Source organism: Salmo salar, chromosome 13 (genome assembly GCF_965601325.2).
Source record: "Salmo salar chromosome 13, fSalSal1, whole genome shotgun sequence".
NCBI classification, from domain to species: Eukaryota; Metazoa; Chordata; class Actinopteri; order Salmoniformes; family Salmonidae; genus Salmo; species Salmo salar.
Window position 1 is genome coordinate 74,233,656 of NC_138303.1, and position 19,174 is coordinate 74,252,829.

General features: G+C 45.6%; 1 protein-coding gene across 2 annotated transcripts in view; it reads left to right on the forward strand.

The window, feature by feature from the left end:
* LOC106567727 (zinc finger and BTB domain-containing protein 16-A) overlaps window positions 1–19,174 on the forward strand; it is a 130,203-nt gene that overhangs the window by 61,192 nt on the left and 49,837 nt on the right. For both annotated transcript variants that reach the window (XM_014137360.3, XM_014137361.3), the window contains exon 4: window positions 14,654–14,740. In XM_014137360.3, coding sequence (XP_013992835.1) covers window positions 14,654–14,740 — 87 coding nt within the window. The remainder of the gene's footprint in view (window positions 1–14,653; window positions 14,741–19,174) is intronic.

Here is a 19,174-nt window from a genome sequence, read left to right on the forward strand (position 1 = left end):
TGAAGTGGCAGAAATGAAACCCTATATGAGCTTTGGCTTGCAAAGCCAACTGAACTTGTACTGAGATAGATGACTGAATTGATTGATTGAATGTTTTAATGGACAGACATGCTGTGCGCACACACATGCACACACAGAAACTAGATTAAATTACATACAGTAGACAGACACACACACAGGGCCACGTGTGCACGCCGTCCAGACTCCCAGGGCTGGGTCATTAGCAGGCCCGTCCTGGCCGCCCCGGCCTGATTAAGTCTGGGCTCTATTCTCCAGGGGGACCCAGCTCTGGACCTCACTTGACTTCATTAGCTCAGCCATCTGAGCTAGGCTAGGGAGCAGTCTCGGGCCGGCAGCAGGCCCCCTCCCTCGCCACGCACAGACACACACTCCGCAAATACACACGCATGCACTCAGAAACACACACTGCCTCTAATACAGACACACAAAGGCACATTGCGTCCAGACGGCGAGACCCAGCCAGGATCACATGGGGGATATTACTGCCGGTGGACTATCAGGAAAAGGGTGTCATGTCTGCTGGAACATGACAGTACAGCTTGACTCCTCCACTCTGAGGCTACGTGTGTGTACTGTTATTTTCACTCTGCCATATTATCCCCCCCTCACTGACACTTAAAAATGTCTCCAAAGCTTGTTTTGCTGGTTTCAAACTCGGTTAGCCAGCCAGCCACAGCCAGGAAGGACAGTCACCTGTTTTGGGGTTGCCAGATATTTCTGCGATGGCTCACTGTTTGTCCCACGGTATCAGCCCTGGGGGGATTCTTCTGCTCCCATTGTTAGCATTGCATTGTCTTTTCTGTCGGTCTTCCTGCTCTAACCCTTACTTGGGTTACAGTGTTAAAAGTTAACACTCTGGCAACCTAAAAAACCTTGACGAGGTTGTCTTAGACCCAGTCCATGTCACCAAGCTGACTCTAAATATCAAACTGCACACCTCTATTGGGTTGCCATTACAGAGCAGAGGAGCACCGAGCCAAGATCTTGGACCTCCCCCTCTTTCCTGCAGCCCACTTCATGTCAACCCTGACATAATCTGCTAGTTAACTCTCAGTGCACCTGACTGACACCTGCCTGACACCTGCTCCCACTTCTTTGTGCGCGCCATATAAATGGCTAAAGTATTAAGACATTGAAAAATGTGAGGTATTTAGAAAAAGTGCTGGGGAGAGGGAAAGAGGAAGTAGGGGGATGAAGAGAAAAGCCCAGGTGAAAGTGTTTCTCTCTCTCTTTGGCTCTCTCGCTCTTTCTCTTTCTCTTTCCCTCTGCCTCTCTCTCTCTTTCTTTCTATCTTTCTCTCTTTCTCGCTCTCTCATCTGTCTCACTGCCGTGGGAGCAGAACAGAGAGCGAGCGAGGAGTATAGTGGAGCGGCTCGGCGGAGCTTTCTTGGCCCCACTCCAGCTCTTCCCTCACAGTGATGACATCATGGTTGTGCCGGCAGGTCTGGATGTTCTGCCAGCATTCCAGCGTGTTTATGATCACTCGCAGATGTGTCCAAGAACATACTGTACCCAAACCAGAAATTAATGGAACTTGACTGCCTTCCAAGCCACATATTCCAAAATAGAGAAGGGCCTTGTGAATAAGGACAGGGAGGGGGGAGGGGGGGGGGGCGGACGTGGTGGGGGATTGTGGAGGAAAGGCTCTATTAAAAGTTTTGGGGGAAAGGAAATGCCCTGTGATTTACATGTATATTGTTCACAACAGCTGACACCATAGCTCACCTCCCCTCCTCCCTCCCTCCCTCCCTCCCTCCCTCCCCTCCTCCCTCCCTCCAGTACATTAGCACAGGATGACAGACGGCATGGATAAATGGGCCAAGCTTCTGTTTGGCCGTGTGCCCTAACTCCTCTCTGGTGGTTTAAACCCATAATACTTTCCCTGACCTGTTGATGTACATTAAACCCCTATTTAAAAACACCACTTGAATTATTTGGGGCATAAATCTGCCTCCATTACAAAGGTCCAGAAGAGATGATTGGGTCCCTGGCTATAATGGCCTCAGTAATTGTCCGGCAACTTCTCTCCTCATCAAAAAGCGCTTCCAGTCTCACACACACACACACACACACACACACACACACACACACACACACACACACACACACACACACACACACACAGAGAGAGAGGCAGGAGGGAACCAGTTAAGATCTCCATCCACCTGAAATGAGACTTGACTGGTGGAAATAGTGTTCCTTCAGTAAACTGCCCCATTTTAGCTGGAACTCAATGCATCTACCTGGCTGCACTCTATAAGCCTTTGGAAGAGGGATGGTCTATCTAGGCTGTACAGTATGTGACAAGGATGGCCCACGTCTACATTGCTTGCTGTTTGGGGTTTTAGGCCGGGTTTCTGTATAGGCACTTTGTGACATCTGCTGATGTAATAAGGGCTTTATAAATACATTTGATTTGACTGTACTGTACATAATGGGAGGTGACGCCTTTGACTGTTAGTCATCTGTCATTACGCTATGATGGAACTGGATGCCCCAGTTTAGTTTGCTTGTCCCTTAAGGCCATCTCTCTTGGTTCTCTTAAGCTTCTAGACTATTCCCCCAGTAGGTGAGGTGCTACAGTGTTTGTATCATTATAGTAAACCACTAATTACTACTGAATGTTGTCTGAATTGGATCCTGTTTCAATAACCTACTATTATATGGTACTTGAGCGCTAGTCATTCAATATCTGACCTTGTGTGTTTTTATGACCTGTTCTTACTAAACGAGTCTCTCTCGGCAGTCATTGTACCGTTCATATAATTATGTCTAGTAGTACAAAACACATTTGGCCCGGCTTCAGATCTATACACGAGTTCAATTAAATCGAGTCGTGTTGATACTTAATGATTTACGATGCTTTCACCACGTTCAACTTCACAAGTAGCCCCCATCGAATTACCTCGGCGACAAGACACCTTATTCATAAGATTCAATAGGATATTCAAAATCGCCTTGTCCATTAACCATCACCTAGTTAAAGAAACATCTCTGGTGCTAAAAAGAAAACCCAAAAGGAAGCTCCCAACTAGCCCATAATACCCATGTAGAAAAAAGACCTTGATCTTACTCCCTTACTCCTTTGTTGTCAGGGTATTGCAGCTTTAAATCCCTTTGGTTGCTAAGTAGCGAGTGCCCCTGTGCTCTAATGGGCTGATTTGGTATTCAGCTCGATGCCGGCTCTTATTTTTGTATGCGAGATGGTGTGTTTTGTGTGGAGGGTGAGTGCAGTGAGTGTTTTGATGGAGGGTGATTGCGGCAGCGTCTGGAGGATGTTTTAGAGTTTTATGAGCTGCACAGTACACTGTGTGCCTTTTCTAAAACAGAACACAGACCATAGAATGTTGGATATGGTTCATTCTTTTTTTTTTTTTTTTTCTCCCTCTGAGCAGCTCCTGTCAGAGACGGGAGGAAAGGGGGTGGGTGGGTGTCACTCACTGGAAAGGAAAGGGGGGGGGGATTTCGATTAATTTGTTCTGCTGAAAAGAAACAAGTGATATGGTAGAAAACACACACATACACCTCGACACACACTTCAGAGAGGGGGTGAAGGCACACAAGCACGTCTACAAGGGAGAACACGTGTTAGGCTCACCATGCTGTGTTGGAGTTGGGGAGGGCTGTTTTGAAAAAGAAGTGCACCTCATTCCCAGAATGGTGAACGTTGCTCAAGGGGCTGTACAAGGATCAGGTGGACTTCATTGTGTGGTTGTAGCTATTTGATTTTTGGAGTCCCTTTTCAGTGGAAGATCCTTGACATGGGCTTAAGGCCAAAACAGGGAATGGCAGGCGCTATAGATCTGTCAGAATGACACAGCCATGTATTGCTTTATTGGTAGAGATAATAATTCTTATCACTAAGCAAGTTCTGAGGAATGCAATAAAGAATTATGAAATAGAATGATAGCATCAATACTGATCCCTTAAATGTCAACCTCGTCCCATTAATAACAAGACATGGAAGTCAATATTCAGGAAGTGATGTGAAACAGTCATGATTAGAGTCAGAAAAATACTTGCAAGGAAAGCCAGCAACATGCATAACGTTTTGGGCCGAAGGTATATGCAATTGAGTGGTGACTATTTTTGTTAGATATTTTTTATTCACAGTAACATTTTTGGAACTGCAGGCATAAGGAAACGACGTAACTCAAGTTGTCTCCCCTTTTTGGAGTTATTGTGTGTATTTGTTTGCATGTCTCTGGGCAGAAATGACTTGTTTGTGTATTGGGTTCTGTTTGTGTTCAAAGATCAAGGAATTGATACCAGCTGTAAATCTGTGGTTGAAAAGCAGTGATGTGTTGTTAGAACAGGCGAAAAGGGAGGGGGGGATAGCAATGCAATAAAAGAGCCAGAGAAGTGTACTGGAGGGGGGCTAGGGGAGAGGGGAGTGGGGGGAGCGCGCTTGGTTGTGAGAGAGGCTAAATTTAAATCGTAATTGGCCGACTTCCACAAGCTTGCGGGCATTTTAATGAGTCATAATAACTTCATTTAAAACCAGCTGAGCAGAAATAGATTGGAGAGGAGCCTGTGGCCAGTATGGATTGGTGTTTTCGTCAGGCCCAGAGCCCACTCCCTTTCATCGCCCAGAAAGCCGCAGACACGCACGCACGCACACACACGCTGGGGGGACATCTGACTGGGGTTACACATAGTGTGCGTGCACGTGTGTTTATTTAAAAATACAAATATTCAAAACCATTTGTATTGAAAATCACACCGTTGGGTATTTAAAAATGCCCTGGTGTACAGTATATTGCCCAAGCCTAGCTGTAGCTTCAGTTAGTAACCGTACATGTCAGTCAACTGTCTGTATATTAAACAGTCTGAATGATGACTGTTAATGTATCTGTGGCTGACTGTGTTGACTACATATCAAAAAATACTAACCAACTGATTAACCTACTCACCCAGAGGACAGAGTTGGCTGGAGAGAGTACATCCAACCCGGGTGTAAAATGTAAAATGGGGAGAGTGAGAGAACGTGTGACCTGACTAATCAGACTACGTCCCACCCGCATCAAAATATCTCAATTAGAAGGATTTTCTCAGAAAAGGAAAACAAATCTGGGAAGGGTGAAAATCAGCCCTTATCAAAAAAATGCCACTGATTCTCTATCTGGCTCAGCAGAAGAATACTGACATTGTTGTTCTAATGATATCACCACGTATCATACGTTGCAGTGGCTATAAGATTATCTAGTGTTTATCTGTGACTGAAATTAGGAGAGGAATTTGTTGGCACCGGCAGCGCTGGGCCGGTCGAGTTTGACCGTGAGGGCAAACTTTTTTTTTAATGTTTTAACCGAAGCAGTCTGGGTGTTTAAGCAGGTTCCAGTGAGTGTGGGAGAGCACTGTCACGTGTCCTAAAATGATCCCACAACCATGCACTTTAGTCTTTCTATTAGCTGTCACCACAGCAAATGCATGGCTTTTGTGTTTGTGTAATGGTATTAGGGAAATGTGCTATGTCAGACCTGACCACCTTTCCAGACTTTATTGAGTCTGCACCCTTCAATTATGTGACAATCCATTAACCATGTAAAAATGATATTTTGGAAATAGTCATTGCTATCAAGCACATAGCATTCTGTTGTATGCAGAAATGCTCTATGGTTAAGACCTAAGCTTACTATCAATACAATATGTTCTTGGTAGATTTTCATAAATAAGAAGAAATCTATAAACATGGTTTGACACTGACGACACTTGCATAATTTGCCAGATTGGTCTTGTTGCAACATTCCCCCCCAAAAAATATACGAGTCGGATTTAATCTTTGTGGGCCATTTTGTGACGGAAATAAATACGCTACCACAATGCCAACCGAGGAAAAGAAAGCATGATTTGTTTGCCACGTAAATGGCCATGAAAGTAAATATCCTCCAAGGCATGGTCTTTATTGCATTATGTAAGTTGGACGATAGCTCTGGGAAAGTTTTAGATCAATTTCTCAGCACAGATTAGAAAGCTATGAATCCCATTTATGGAAGAGACTCCCTCCTGAAATACTCTAAGAATTTTTTTTTTTTTTCGGGATGAAGAGACAATCAACCCGCTAAGCAAAGATCCGCAGACGGTGCTTTCATGTATGAAAAAAAAGGGAGAGAGAGAGAGAAAGTGAAAGAGAGGGGAAAAAAAAGATAAAAGCACTCCCAAAGCCATCTGGAAGTAGCCAGGACACACAAGGCTTGCTTTTATGCTACTAATTCCACTAGGAGGTGCAGCATAAAAGCAGAGTGTGGATATTATGTTCTAACTGTTGCGAACTATTAAATGGCCCCGGAATACTAATCTTGGTGGTCAGGCAGAGGGAGGACTATTTTTGACTGGAGTAAACTGTCTGTCGTTTGGGGCTCAGGAAGCCTCTCAGAGGAGATGCTTCTTTCTGCTCTCTGTTAAATTGATGAGCCGTCTAGCCAGTAGTGCCTTTCAAGTCTGAGCACAGTCAAAGGAGCTACGATACTATCCCTTCAGGTGTCAATAATGTAGTTATAGATTAACTATACTGAACAAAAATATAAACGCAACATGTAAAGTGTTGGTCTCATGTTTCATGAGCTGAAATAAAAGATCCCAGAAATGTTCCATATGCACAAAATGATTATTTCTCTCAAATGTTGTACACAATTTTTTTACATCCCTGTTAGTGAGCCTTTCTCCATCGCCAAGATAATCTATCCACCTGACCGGTGTGGCATAGCAAAAAGCTGATTAAAGAGCATGATCATTACACAGGTGCACCCTGTGCTTGGGACAATAAAAGGATGCTCAAATATGCAGTTTTGTCACACAACACAATGCCACAGATGTCTCAAGTTTTGAGGGAGTCCACCAGAGCTGTTGCCAGAGAATTGAATGTTCATTTCTCTACCATAAGCTGCCTCCAATGTGGTTTTGGAGAATTTGGCAGTACGTCCAACTAGCCTCACAACCGCAGACCACGTGTAACCACTCCAGCCCATGACCTCTACTTCCGGCCCCTTCACCTGCGGGATCGTCTGAGACCAGCCACCTGGACAGCTGATGAAACTGAGGAGTATTTCCGTTTGTAAAAAAGCCCTTTTGTGGGGGAAAAAAAATTCTGAATGGCTGGGCTTGGCTCCCCAGTGGCATAGGCCCACCTACTTGGGAGACAGGCCCACCCATGGCTGGTTCCCTGCCCAGTAATGTGAAATCTATAGATTAGGTGCCTAATTAATTTATTTTAATTGACTGATTTCCTTATATGAACTGAACTCAGTAAAATTGTTAATTGTTGCATGTTGCGTTTATATTTTTGTTCAGTATAGAAAGGACTGTACAGTGGCAGCTTGGCCTATTTTTGCCCAGCTGATTCTTGGCCTTTGTTGGCTCTCGGCCAATGGCCTGTCACTTCTCGAGTGTCGGTTCTATCGTTACTATATCTGGGTCCTGTGGTGCACTGCAGAGTGACTGACTAGGAGCTGCTTCAGAGGAAGAGGGCAGCAGATCTGGAATGTGTGGCAGGACATTGTAAAAAGTTTTAGTGAGGAAGTTAATGGCCTGTCACACTGTCCACTATTGTGAAGAAAAAAATGTTTATGGAATTGACTTTCTTTTTTCTCTCTTTCTCTCGCCCTACTTTTTCCACTTTTCCACTTCTTCTTGCTAGGAAAGATTATGGCTCAATCCCCTCTCTCTCAGAAAAACAAATGACATAATGGAAAGAGCAAGCAGCAAACTCCTTTTGTCATTTGGCAGACATCTTGGCCAAAGATGAAGGTTTTTAGACTATTTAAGGTGAAGTATTTTCACTCAATACTTTTACTTTTGGAATTTGTATAAATTATAACACATTCCGTTTGAACTCGTAGGCAATAAAACTTTATGTGTGTTTTAACGGGGTGAAAAATCATTTTGGATGCAAGCGAAATAAACAAGTATGTAAATCAGTGCACCTGAGTGCAGTTAAACGCTGCATGTTTTCCACATTTCCAGTTGTTTTGGTTTTTGGATTTCCTATTATCTCTGCTTGGCTATATCGGCAGTTTGTTTCTGTTGGCTCTGCGACCATGTGCTCCTAGTTGGCACTTCAGATGTCCACGTATTTCAGACTGTTCTCGTCTTTAAGGGATAATCTGTATTAGTGATGTTCAGCTGTCACCAACAAATCTTCAGGTACATAGAGTCCCCTTGCTATTGGCAATGTATTACGGAAACTCTCACAATCCCATTGAAAAGGGATTATTACCATCTTGGGTTTGTGCATTTTTAAAGTCTTCTGTTAAACATTTCTGTCCGTCTTCCCTCCCCAAAAAATATTTTCCCTCCTTTTTCCTGTCACATTTACTGTCCCAGAGGTAATTGTTGCCTACTGCCCCCACCCCCCAGGCATCCTAACTCTACTCTGGCCTTAATAAACCCAGTGGTTCCTTTGACAACGTGTGACTTGAAAGCAGGAAATAATGGGCCCTAAATGCTAAATCTTTACAGGTTATTGACCTGTGGAGAGAGCGCGTATGCAGCAGGCTCTGCCATCGTTTCAGTTTCCCCTTTCTAGCCCTGTGACCATTTTGTTTCACTGCAGACACTGTAGCACCCATTTGTCAGGAACTGTGCAGCGTTTCTACGTCTTCTGAACCAATTGCTCATGCCATCTTTGCGATACTGGCTCAAATACAGCAGCACCACATGATTGTCTTTTATGGCCACCGCTTGTTGTCTTTTGTTACATTTGAATACCAGGTTGCCCTGTCTTTGGTTGCTTTTTAGTGGCTGGACTCTTTTACATTGGCCGTTACTTTTGACTGGTACTGTTAAAAGGCATCTAGAGGCATCTGTTGGAACCGGCTTCACACAGTCATCTTTTTCCCCAGGCCGAATATAAAAGCTGGCAAATGACAACCGAAAACGCCTTACTTCCCCCCCAGCCTTCCATCCATTTCTCCTAAGCAATAAAGGCATTTACAGCACTGTAAAGACATGTCGATTGCTGTATCCAGCGGGTTTTCTGTGTCCTGCAATAGTCATGGGGGGGCCGAGGGTTCACCTCGTGGTCAGACTCAGGTTCATATGGAAAAAAGCTGCCGCCTCCCATCCCCTCGCCAAGACCCAAATCCAACGGACATCGCTCAGCTCCAACAGTTCAAAGAAGTGTTTATGTCCTGGAACATTCCATGACCTTCCCGGGCCAGGGGAGTGACACGGTGACTAGCTCTGGGTCTAGAGATGTTTGATATAGAAACGGTCCCCCACTAATCATGGCTACCATTGTGAACTGTGGATGAGACTTTTTCAGTACATTGGTGTACATTTAGGCCCGCATTACGTACCAGTGGCCTGTCTGTGTTGGTTCAATTAACTTGGTTTGAGTGCAAAGAGAGAACTGCATCCACTCACATCAAACCATTCAAATGAAAGCTGTCTTACCCTAACAAGCCATTTTGTTTCTGTCATTCCAACGGTCGCTTTTGAGGACAGCTGGCCCAAACTGGCCTGACCTCCACATTAGGAGTTGGTCTCCCACTATTATGGAGACCAAGGCTATTCAAATCAGGCCTCTTTGCCTTGAGGAATGGAAGTCTTCCTTGAGGAATGGCCCCTGTGTTGGAGGGAGCAGAGGGGGAACAGGGGCGGCCAGCCGGACTGACTTCAGGAGGTCCTGTCCTCATTTCCTGCCACTTCACACCAGCAAAGCCCCAGTGGGTCCTCTCTCCGCTCCCCGGCCCGGCTCATGTTTCCTCCCCAAAGCTTTAAGAGGCCTTTGTGTCCGAGCGCGCCGGACCGAGGGGGAACACGCCAACATGTCATAACTTAAGAACGTCCAGCGACCCCCTTCCAAATGGGGAGTAGGTAAAGCAGGAGAACACATGGAAACTTTCACCTCTGTGGCAGAGAGGGGAAAGGTGTTGGGGAGGAAGAGTGAAAGGTAGTGTGTAGGGTTGTGATACCAGTATCATAATATTTTTCCATGGCAAAAATGAACACAGCTTTTTAAAAACCTGCTGTATGTAAAATATAGTGTGCTATAGCTCGGAAAATAAATAATTGACTCTGGATGACAACATAGTGATGTTTTGTTTCCAACGTTTGGGCTGTTTTCCGAAATAAGTTAAATCCGCTTTGTGTTTTGTTTCTTTACTAACAAGTATCACGATACTAGTATCGTCCCGGCCCTAGTAGTTCGGTGGGTTGGAAGGATTTGTTTATTTTGGTCTCTTGAGTGGTTGGATAGTTGTCCTGGTAGGATGGTAGGGAGGATGTGAGTTAGTGTGGCTGCTAAGACAAGCAGGCAGGCAATCCGGCCTTCAAAAAGGCCCAGACAAGGCTGAGGCTCAGACTAGTGTACTGCCTGAACAAGGTTCTGGACGGGGGAGGGGGGCGTTATGTGAACTGAGATGCCCCTGGTCTCCCCAGGGCAAGAGCACTGAAAATAGCTTTATTGTACAGAGGAAAGAGCGAGCAACAGAGAGAGTGAGGAAGAAAAAAGCCTGTCTGTGACCTACTGGACAGACAAATTGGTTTGCAGGCAAAATGGATTAAGAGATTGAGCAGCAAAAAACAAGGGTGACTGATTGTGCTGAAGTGCATCCATTTTGAGGGTTTGAATTCAGAGACTGCTTTGGTGTGTGTCTGTGTGCACGCACACGCCCTCACATTCGGCAAGTCAATATTTGTCTGCTTTCCTCGTCTCTAGACGTCCTCGTTCTGAGCAGTAGACCATAAAACTGTCATGTGGCCTGAAGATTTCCTTTTTATTTCTGTTTTCCCCCCTGCTGATAACAGTATCATTGTAAACCAGCTAACCGCTCTCCCATGTCCTTATGGTCAGGATTTGCAAGGGGGAAAACAGTTTTATCTTATCTACTGTACAGTGTTTGCTTACACAATCGTGTAATTCCGAGTATCCGAGTATTTTGTCTGTGGGTCTGTCTGTCTGTCTGTCTGTGCCTTTGCTGCACGTGTCTATGTCTATTTGTATAAATTACTGTATATGTTTGTTAGTCAGTGCTGTGTGCCCTTGGTCTGTGTGTGTCATGTCTGTGCGTGCGTAACACACTGTGTGTGTGTGTGTGTTTTGAGAGGAATCCTGGCTGCGGCCCAGGATTTTTGTCTTGGTTGATGAAAAATGTGCTGCCTGCGGTACACATCTATTTGAGCGAGGGAACACACAGTTCTGGGCTGTCCTTTCCAATTGGCAGTCTCCGTACTGTTCTGTGACTGATAAGAGGGTAGTGTAAATAAAACTGTACAGCACAGCTCGTTACCGCTGAAGGGAGAGGAGAGGGAGAGAGGAAAAAAGGAGAGCGTGGTGTCTGTACTCATTGTTCTGACGGGTGTGTGTGTGTGTGTGTGTGTGTGTGTGTGTGTGTGTGTGTGTGTGTGTGTGTGTGTGTGTGTGTGTGTGTGTGTGTGTGGATTTTTTGCTTTTTTTTTTTTTTTTTTGCACCCAGTGTACTGTCTTGCGTAACCCATTTGTGTAGGCTCACCGAACAGCCAGGCTGTGTTTTTGTTGGTTTCTGTGTTTGTCTGCTCGAATCTGTCTCTCTCTGTCTCTCTCTCTCTCATTCGATCTGCCCCCTTTCGCTCTCTCTCTCGCTCTCTCTCTCATGCTCTCTCTCTGCCTCTCCACAAAAGGAACAAACTGCATCTTCTGTCTGAGAAGTGCCTTTGAATGGCATGGTTATGCGATCACATTGAGGGTAGGCTGTGTGTGTGTGGCGGTGTAGAGCAGCGCGGATGGGCTCCGTTAGGTTGGGTTAGCACAGGCACACCGTGGGGTGGGCTACTGGCACTTCCAATCAGGGGTAACCCCCCCTCCTTACACAAACACACACTGTAGCCCTCCCATCGCGACCACTCTTCACTCAGCTCGAGTTCCCCCACTACCCCCCACCTCCCTCCAATCTGTGCCGTGACTTTGTTTTAATAATAATTTGGTAGGTGCTTATATTTGTCCTATTTCCCACATGTACAAGTGTGTATTTGAATTGGAAATTTGTTTTTTTTGCATATCCCATCTCCCTAAGGAGAAGGCAGCTTCCTCTCACCGCGGCTGCCACGCAAGGCCATAAACAAAGTGTTCTGTTTCTTTTGAAACACAAAAATCCCGCTGCCAAAATATGTTGTGCAATATTACAGAGGAGGAAGCAAAAAGGGTCCGTCAGTGGCACGTGGCACAAACCCCCACTCCCCCTCCTTTTCCCTGGGTTATTCGAAGCAACAGTTGTGCAAGGCCCATTATGTCAGGTTAGGGCCCGGTTGTGGCAACTTGAAGGAGGGAGGCCAAGGAGGGAGGAAGCGGGGGTTGTTAGAGAACAATTACTTTATAGCCACTTCTTTCTTTCTCTCTCTGGAGAGGCAGGCAGTTATTTTGAGCCGCAGAGTTGGTGCTTCCACGGCACTACCCGGGGACAGAGGGTCGGAGGGGGGGGCACTGTGCCAGGCAGGAGTTTTTCTCTCACCTCTCCTCTGTCTGGTTACGAGATGCCTTCTATTGATAAAAAAATAAGTAGGAAAGGGGATGAAAATGTATCACTTTAATTTGGATTAGGGTTTTTCAATGGCCCCCTGAACAGGTCCTGCCTGCCAGCTGCGTGGCTTGCTGACTGGGTGCTGTGACCCCTCTATCGGTCCTCCTCCCCACTCAGACAGTAATGACCCACACCAATGAGGTGCCACGGAGGTTTTGTCCACATAGAGACACTGGCGTCACGCCGCCACTTCCTCTAAGGATTTATGTCCATGTGCCGGGGTGTACACTTCAGCCTCCCTGGGGAGCGGTTAGTGTTGCGCCATTTGTGGGGCCCAGGTTCACTAAGCCTGCACTGAGCTGGTTTCCCCCCAGGTAAAGACTGAATTGGCTCATGGCCCCTTTTAGTGAGGACTGCTCATGGTTACAGTACGTTGAATGAAACTAGCAGTCAAAAAAGCATTATAGTCAGTGCTAAGGCCAGGAGTTTTTCTTGACCAGTGGTCGGAACAAGGCAAACGGCGGGCCAAAACCGGCCTAAATAATACATTTATTTTTCATATTTGTTGTTTTTTTGTATTTGAATATTTTGGTTAAAGGATACTGTAAAATCTCTAAGAATTCAGCTGAAAAGGATTTTAATTTAAAGTATTCCCGCAAATAAAATAAACGTTATCATGTCTCAGTGTAATCAAGGTATGAAATGATTGTATTTGAAAATAACAATCTCTTTTTGGCCTTAACTGTGGTCATTTTACAAATTATTATAATTAAGTTCCTACCTCCAGACCATCCTCAAGTTGTCCGGCAGCTGAATCTAATTGCCTACCTGTGTTCTAGACCATGTGACCCAACCAGGAAAGACTCCTGTGCCTATAATAGCCAATAATCTCCATTGGGCTCTGGAAGAAGCAGGGGGAGCTGATTTTTATTAATGCAAATTTAAAATGTGATATTCTGTCTATCTCACCTGAACACGGTTCCCTCTCCAAAGGTTAAGTATCTTTTAACGGACAAATTGTGCCATATGTTCAACTCTGCATTAAACATCCCTGGCCATACGTTGCCTTAAAATATGCAGAAAACCAAGGGTATTACTTTGGCAAGTTTTTTTCTACTGAAGTCCATATTTCTGTAGAAGAAATGGCTGTAGGAACTAATGCCTTATGCTGTGAGTGTGTGAAATGACAGTTAAGGTCTAGTACAATAACTCGAACAGTTACATAAGTTACATAAGTAACTGGAAAACGTACAACTCCATCTTGTCGATCATGCCTCAGTGTAACTTGTCTTCCTCAGACTAACAGTGTAGCTGTTTTGTAATAGTGTTGCGAAACCGACACCCAGTTTCTCTCCATCTCGGAGACCAAAAAAAGTTATGAGAATTAACTTCCTGTTTTGATTTGCTGCTGCTGCCGCCGGAGGGTGTCGTAACCCTTGGAGACGATGCCAAGAACAGAACAGCCAAGGTCTGGTTTAGGGTTCTCCATTGTCCTGGGATCAGGACCACACAGAAACACCGAACACACCTGTTTGATATCTGGGTGGAGCAGGACAGCGAGTTGGCGAGCCTTGACGTGCTCCCATAGCACCCCCTGTTTGTGTTTTGATAAATACCTCCGCTCCTCATGCTGCACTCATACAGTTCAATTCAATAAACGTTATTTTGTTATTGCCCCTGGCTGGGGAATAAATCAAGTTTATTGAACTGAATTGGATTGTAGAAGTGCAGTGCGAAGAGGCCCAACGTTGGCACATGTTCCCATACTGCACTAATAAAGCTGCTCAGATACAATGGCTCATGTAATATTCAGTACTATGTCAATACCAAATTTCAAAAATGGGAGCATCACTTATACATCTGAGTTTGCTTGTTGCAGGTGCGTGGGAATTGTTTTTTATGATATCTTTAAAAGAAAAAGCTGCACACTGCTCTGCTCTTGGCAGTATCACTTTGTTCATTTAAATACATGTTTTCACAACACAAAAATGGTGTGTCTGTTCCGAAGGCTATGAAATACTACCACACATGCTGTACTACACAAGTACAGTTAGTATGGTTCCTACAGCGTAGTTGGCCTATGTCATCCTGTATAACTACTGCTGTACACACCTTTTCTATTCATATGCTGTCCATCGTGTCTATAAACACACATCCATATTTGACGCACTCCTGTCTCCTCTCCTGTGTTGCAGCTGGTGAGAAGGCCATTGTCTGTGACCAGTGTGGAGCCCAGTTCCAGAAGGAGGATGCTCTGGAGGCTCACAGACAGATCCACACATGTAAGAACACAGCCCCCGCTTCTGCTTCAATAAGGCTTTACATATGTACGGGCCATGTTCCCCCATCACGCTATGTGTTAGGGAGATTGTGATCTCTTTGAAACAGTTGCTCCGCTCCCACCATGGTCTTGTACACCATCTATTTCTGTGTCTGTTGAGCAAGTGTCTACATTACGCTCTTGAGCTTAAAGTTTGAACCAATTCAGGCGAAACAGGTCAGATTGATGGCTATAAATATGACCCCAAAAAAAACGTGAATTTTAGTGTGCCTGAATGGTCTGAAGCATATTGAGTAACGTCATATGCTAGTTGACCTTAATGATAGTTGACTCATTATTAAGTGTTATTTGTTTTTACACCACCGTGAGTTTACAATGGGTGATGTATTATGGCGCTTGCCGCTGACCGAAGCAGAAAGACCCAGCGGTGAACATATCCACATGCATGGCTTCTGGCATAAAGCCGAACCCCCCCTGAGTTATGAATATAAGCCTGCTGGCTCGCGCCGCAGTGGAAGGTGAGGGTCTGGAATCTTCCCTGGCACACGGCCTCCCTCAGCGTGATGACACAGCCTGGATGCCGGAGAGGGGGAAGGGAAGAGACACCCACACCTGGGACCCACCGTCCACTGGCTAGCTGGATGGGACTGGATCATATCAGGTCTTTTAATAAAGCAGTGGTAATCAATACGGGACTGGTCGGTGGGGTGGGGGAGTGCCTTTCACTTGGCAAGCCAGTCTTGTTTATCAGCGTATCAGCGACAGGAAGATGAGGATGGCGACGTCTTTCCAGCAGATTCCAAAGATCACTCACTCATATATGGCATACTCGGGTTTCCCTCCACTCAGTGTGTTGATCCACCGCTGCTTGATACTGTGGGAAGGGTGACTAGGTGTGTTGTGACTGTTGGACTCCAGAGTGTGGCAGATGGGTCACAACCTCTGGTGTGTGTACTGGGTCACAGCCCGCGGTTTACTGGGTCACAGCCATTCTATCACTCCACACTAATGTGACCGGCCAAACATCAAGCCATCCTCTTTCAGGACTATGGACCGGTAATGTGATCCAAGCAATGTTCTCCTGTCACTATGTCAACCTCAATGTCTTCCCAAGTGGTACATTTATCTCTTCCTTTTTTTCTCAAATGAAAACTTTTTCAGTAGATAGTTTTGTTGTACTCTAGTTCATTGAGAGTTAGCCATTGTTAGGGTGATGTTACTCAACCTGCAGGGAAGTCATGCTCTGTTTTGTATTTGAAATGGGGGGAGCTCCTCTGTGTACTGCAGTAGAAAAATACCCAATCAGGATGGACTCTGTGACACCCAGTATCGTGGAGGCATTGACACATCTCATCCAAGCCTGACTCAAACAACTTTCCGTAGCAATCTTGGTGGCCCCGCATTTTTTGACACTCGTGTCTCAGGGCTAGCCCCACTTGAGCAGGCCCCCTATTTGACAGCGGCTGTGGCCTCCAGAGCTGCCTTGACCAATCAAGGGTCCCGGTGTGAAGAGGGGTTAAACAAGGCTAATGATTGGACAGGCATACCAGCAGAAAGGAAGGCAGCTCTAAATATAGCATTCCAGTCTGGTCTAGAAAAATGGGCAGCACGACTTGTCTTCCTGCCAGGTATTGGAACAGCAGTGAGGCCAGTCTCCCCCGAGGCCCGCCAGGCTTATATTTTAAAATGTGCTGTAACGCGTGGCTAGGCTGATACGCCGGCTCCATCCCTCAATATGCTCACCCATATGCTTAGCTTTACTCAGTTTACTAGCTCTGGAAAATGGGTTGTCACCTTGTTCTGTTCGTGTGCGGCTCTGTGTATGCCTGTGTGGCAATACATAACTTACTGTACACTGTCAGGAAGGGGATTATTCATACTTGATACCGTTTAGAACAACGTTTCCAGTAAGCATGACTCATGTAAGGTGAGATTGAGAGGTGAATGAACGGTGAGGAATCACTCTGCTATACAGAAATGTTTGAATGACACAAAGTTCACAATGAGATGTAATATACACCTTTTTCGAAGTAAGAAAAGCGCTCCTCTGAGAGCTGCTGTGTCCATCCAACCCCAGAGAAAACAAACTGTTACTTAACGGCTAGAGATGTCTTCCTCCCCACTCACCTTCTACCCCCTCGGTCCACAGTCCGGTGGGTGTGTGACTGTGTCGCACCCGCTATGTAAATAGTTAATGACCGTCGACATGGAGGTGGTGTTTAGGATGACCAGAGTTTTACGTGGCGTTGTAAACGTCCGGGTCTCGGTTTCCTGCTGGCAGCGCAGGCTGACAGAGAGGGTACAGAAGGGCAGAGAGCGAAGGCCTGTCCCCCTCGTGCAGTCATCGCACCTTCGCCCCCCCCCCCCCCCCCCCCGCATCTGAAATACTCTGTCAAACTGTCAGTTTTTACATGTGCACTGTACACTCTAAACATTGGATGAAAGACTTGAAATAAAAAATATTATTATATAAAAATAATATTAGTTATTGTGCAATTGGAGACCTATTATTTTCCTTTGTAATGATGTAATAATAATTAAATATAAACACTGTTTTTGTACAGGGGTCGAACACCAGACAGAGGAAAACATAGGAGGGGAAAACATTGTTGACCATCAAAGCCAGATGTTATCTGAGCGGCTGCTTGGCAGCAAGGGTTGTTGTTCTCAAATGACAATATTTGGCCCTGAAGCCATGCCCATTTCTGGGTAATGCTGCTCTTTCAATGGGCACTATTGTGGCATCCCTTCTGGCCAGTTGACGTCAGAAGTATCAGCTGCCACGGCGCTTCTTCAACCGCTCAGACTCACACTGCTTGTGAAACAGGCTTTATATTTAGCGTTACTTGGTATGTGCTTAGGTTAGGTTATAACCCTGTGCATGCATATGTACATTACTCAGAACATGCACAGTATGAACACATGAATGTATGTGTTCACGCAGTAGGTTAATCCACTGCACTGCTCCTGGTCTGGCTTACCTCGCTTTTAAGGGCAGCCCAACCTGACTCCCAGCTACACTGCCTTCGGAAACTATTCACACCCCTTGACTTTTTCCACATTTTGTTTCATTACAGCCTTATTCTAAAGTTGATTTAAATGTTTTTCACCCTCATCAATCTACACACAATGCCCATAATGACGAAGCAAAAACAGGTTTTAAGAAATGTCTGCTAATTTATAAAAAATGTAAAACTGAATTTAAAACTGTAAGTATTCACATTTACATAAGTATTCAGACCCTTTACTCAGTACTTTGTTGAAGCACCTTTGGTAGCGATTACAGCCTCGAGTCGTCTTGGGTATGACACTACAATCAAATTTCAATCAATCAAATGTGTTTATGAAGCCCTTTTTACATCAGCCGATGTCACAAAGTGCTATACAGAAACTCAGCCTAAAACCCCAAACAGCAAGCAATGCAGGTGTAGAAGCACGGTGGCTAGGAAAAACTGTCTAGAAAGGCCAGAACCTAGGAAGAAACCTAGAGAGGAACCAGGCTCTGGGGGGTGGTCAGTCCTCTTCTGGCTGTGCTGGGTGGAGATTATAACAGTACATGACCAAGATGTTCAAATGTTCATAGATGACCAGCAGGGTCAAATAATAATAATCACAGTGGTTGTAGAGGGTGCAACAGGTCAGCACCTCAGGAGTAAATGTCAGTTGATTTTTCATAGCCGAGCATTCAGAGTTAGAGAGAGAGTTGAAAAATAGCAGGTCCGGGACAAGGTAGCACGTCCGGTGAACAGGTCAGGGTTCCATAACCGCAGGCAGAACAGTTGAAACTGGAGCAGCAGCACGACCACGTGGACTGGGGACAGCAAGGAGTCATCAAAGAGTCAAGGAGTCATACTCCAGATATAACAGACTGACCCTAGCCCCCCGACACAAACTATTGCAGCATAAATACTGGAGGCTGAGACAGGAGGAGTCAGGAGACACTGTGGCCATGTCTGACGATACCCCCGGACAGGGCCAACCAGGCAGGATATATACAAGGTTGGCACACCTGTATTTGGGGAGTTTCTCCCATTCTTCTCTGCAGATCCTCTCAAACTCTGTCAGGCTGTATGGGGAGCTTTGCTGCACAGCTATTTTCAGGTCTCTCCAGAGATGTTCGATTGGGTTCAAGACCGGGCTCTGGCTAGGCCACTCAGAGACTTGTTCGGAATCCACTCCTGTGTTGTCTTGGCTGTGTGCTTAGGGTCGTTGTCCTGTTGGAAGGTGAACCTTTACCCCAGTCTGAGCTTGTGAGTGCTCTGGAGCAGGTTTTCATCAAGGATCTCGCTGTACTTTGCTCCGTTCATCTTTGCCTCTCCTGACTAGTCTCCCTGCTGCTGAAAAACCTCCCCACAGCATGATGCTGACACCACCACCACCATGCATCACTGTAGGGATGGTGCAAGGTTTCCTCCAGACATGATGCTTGGCATTC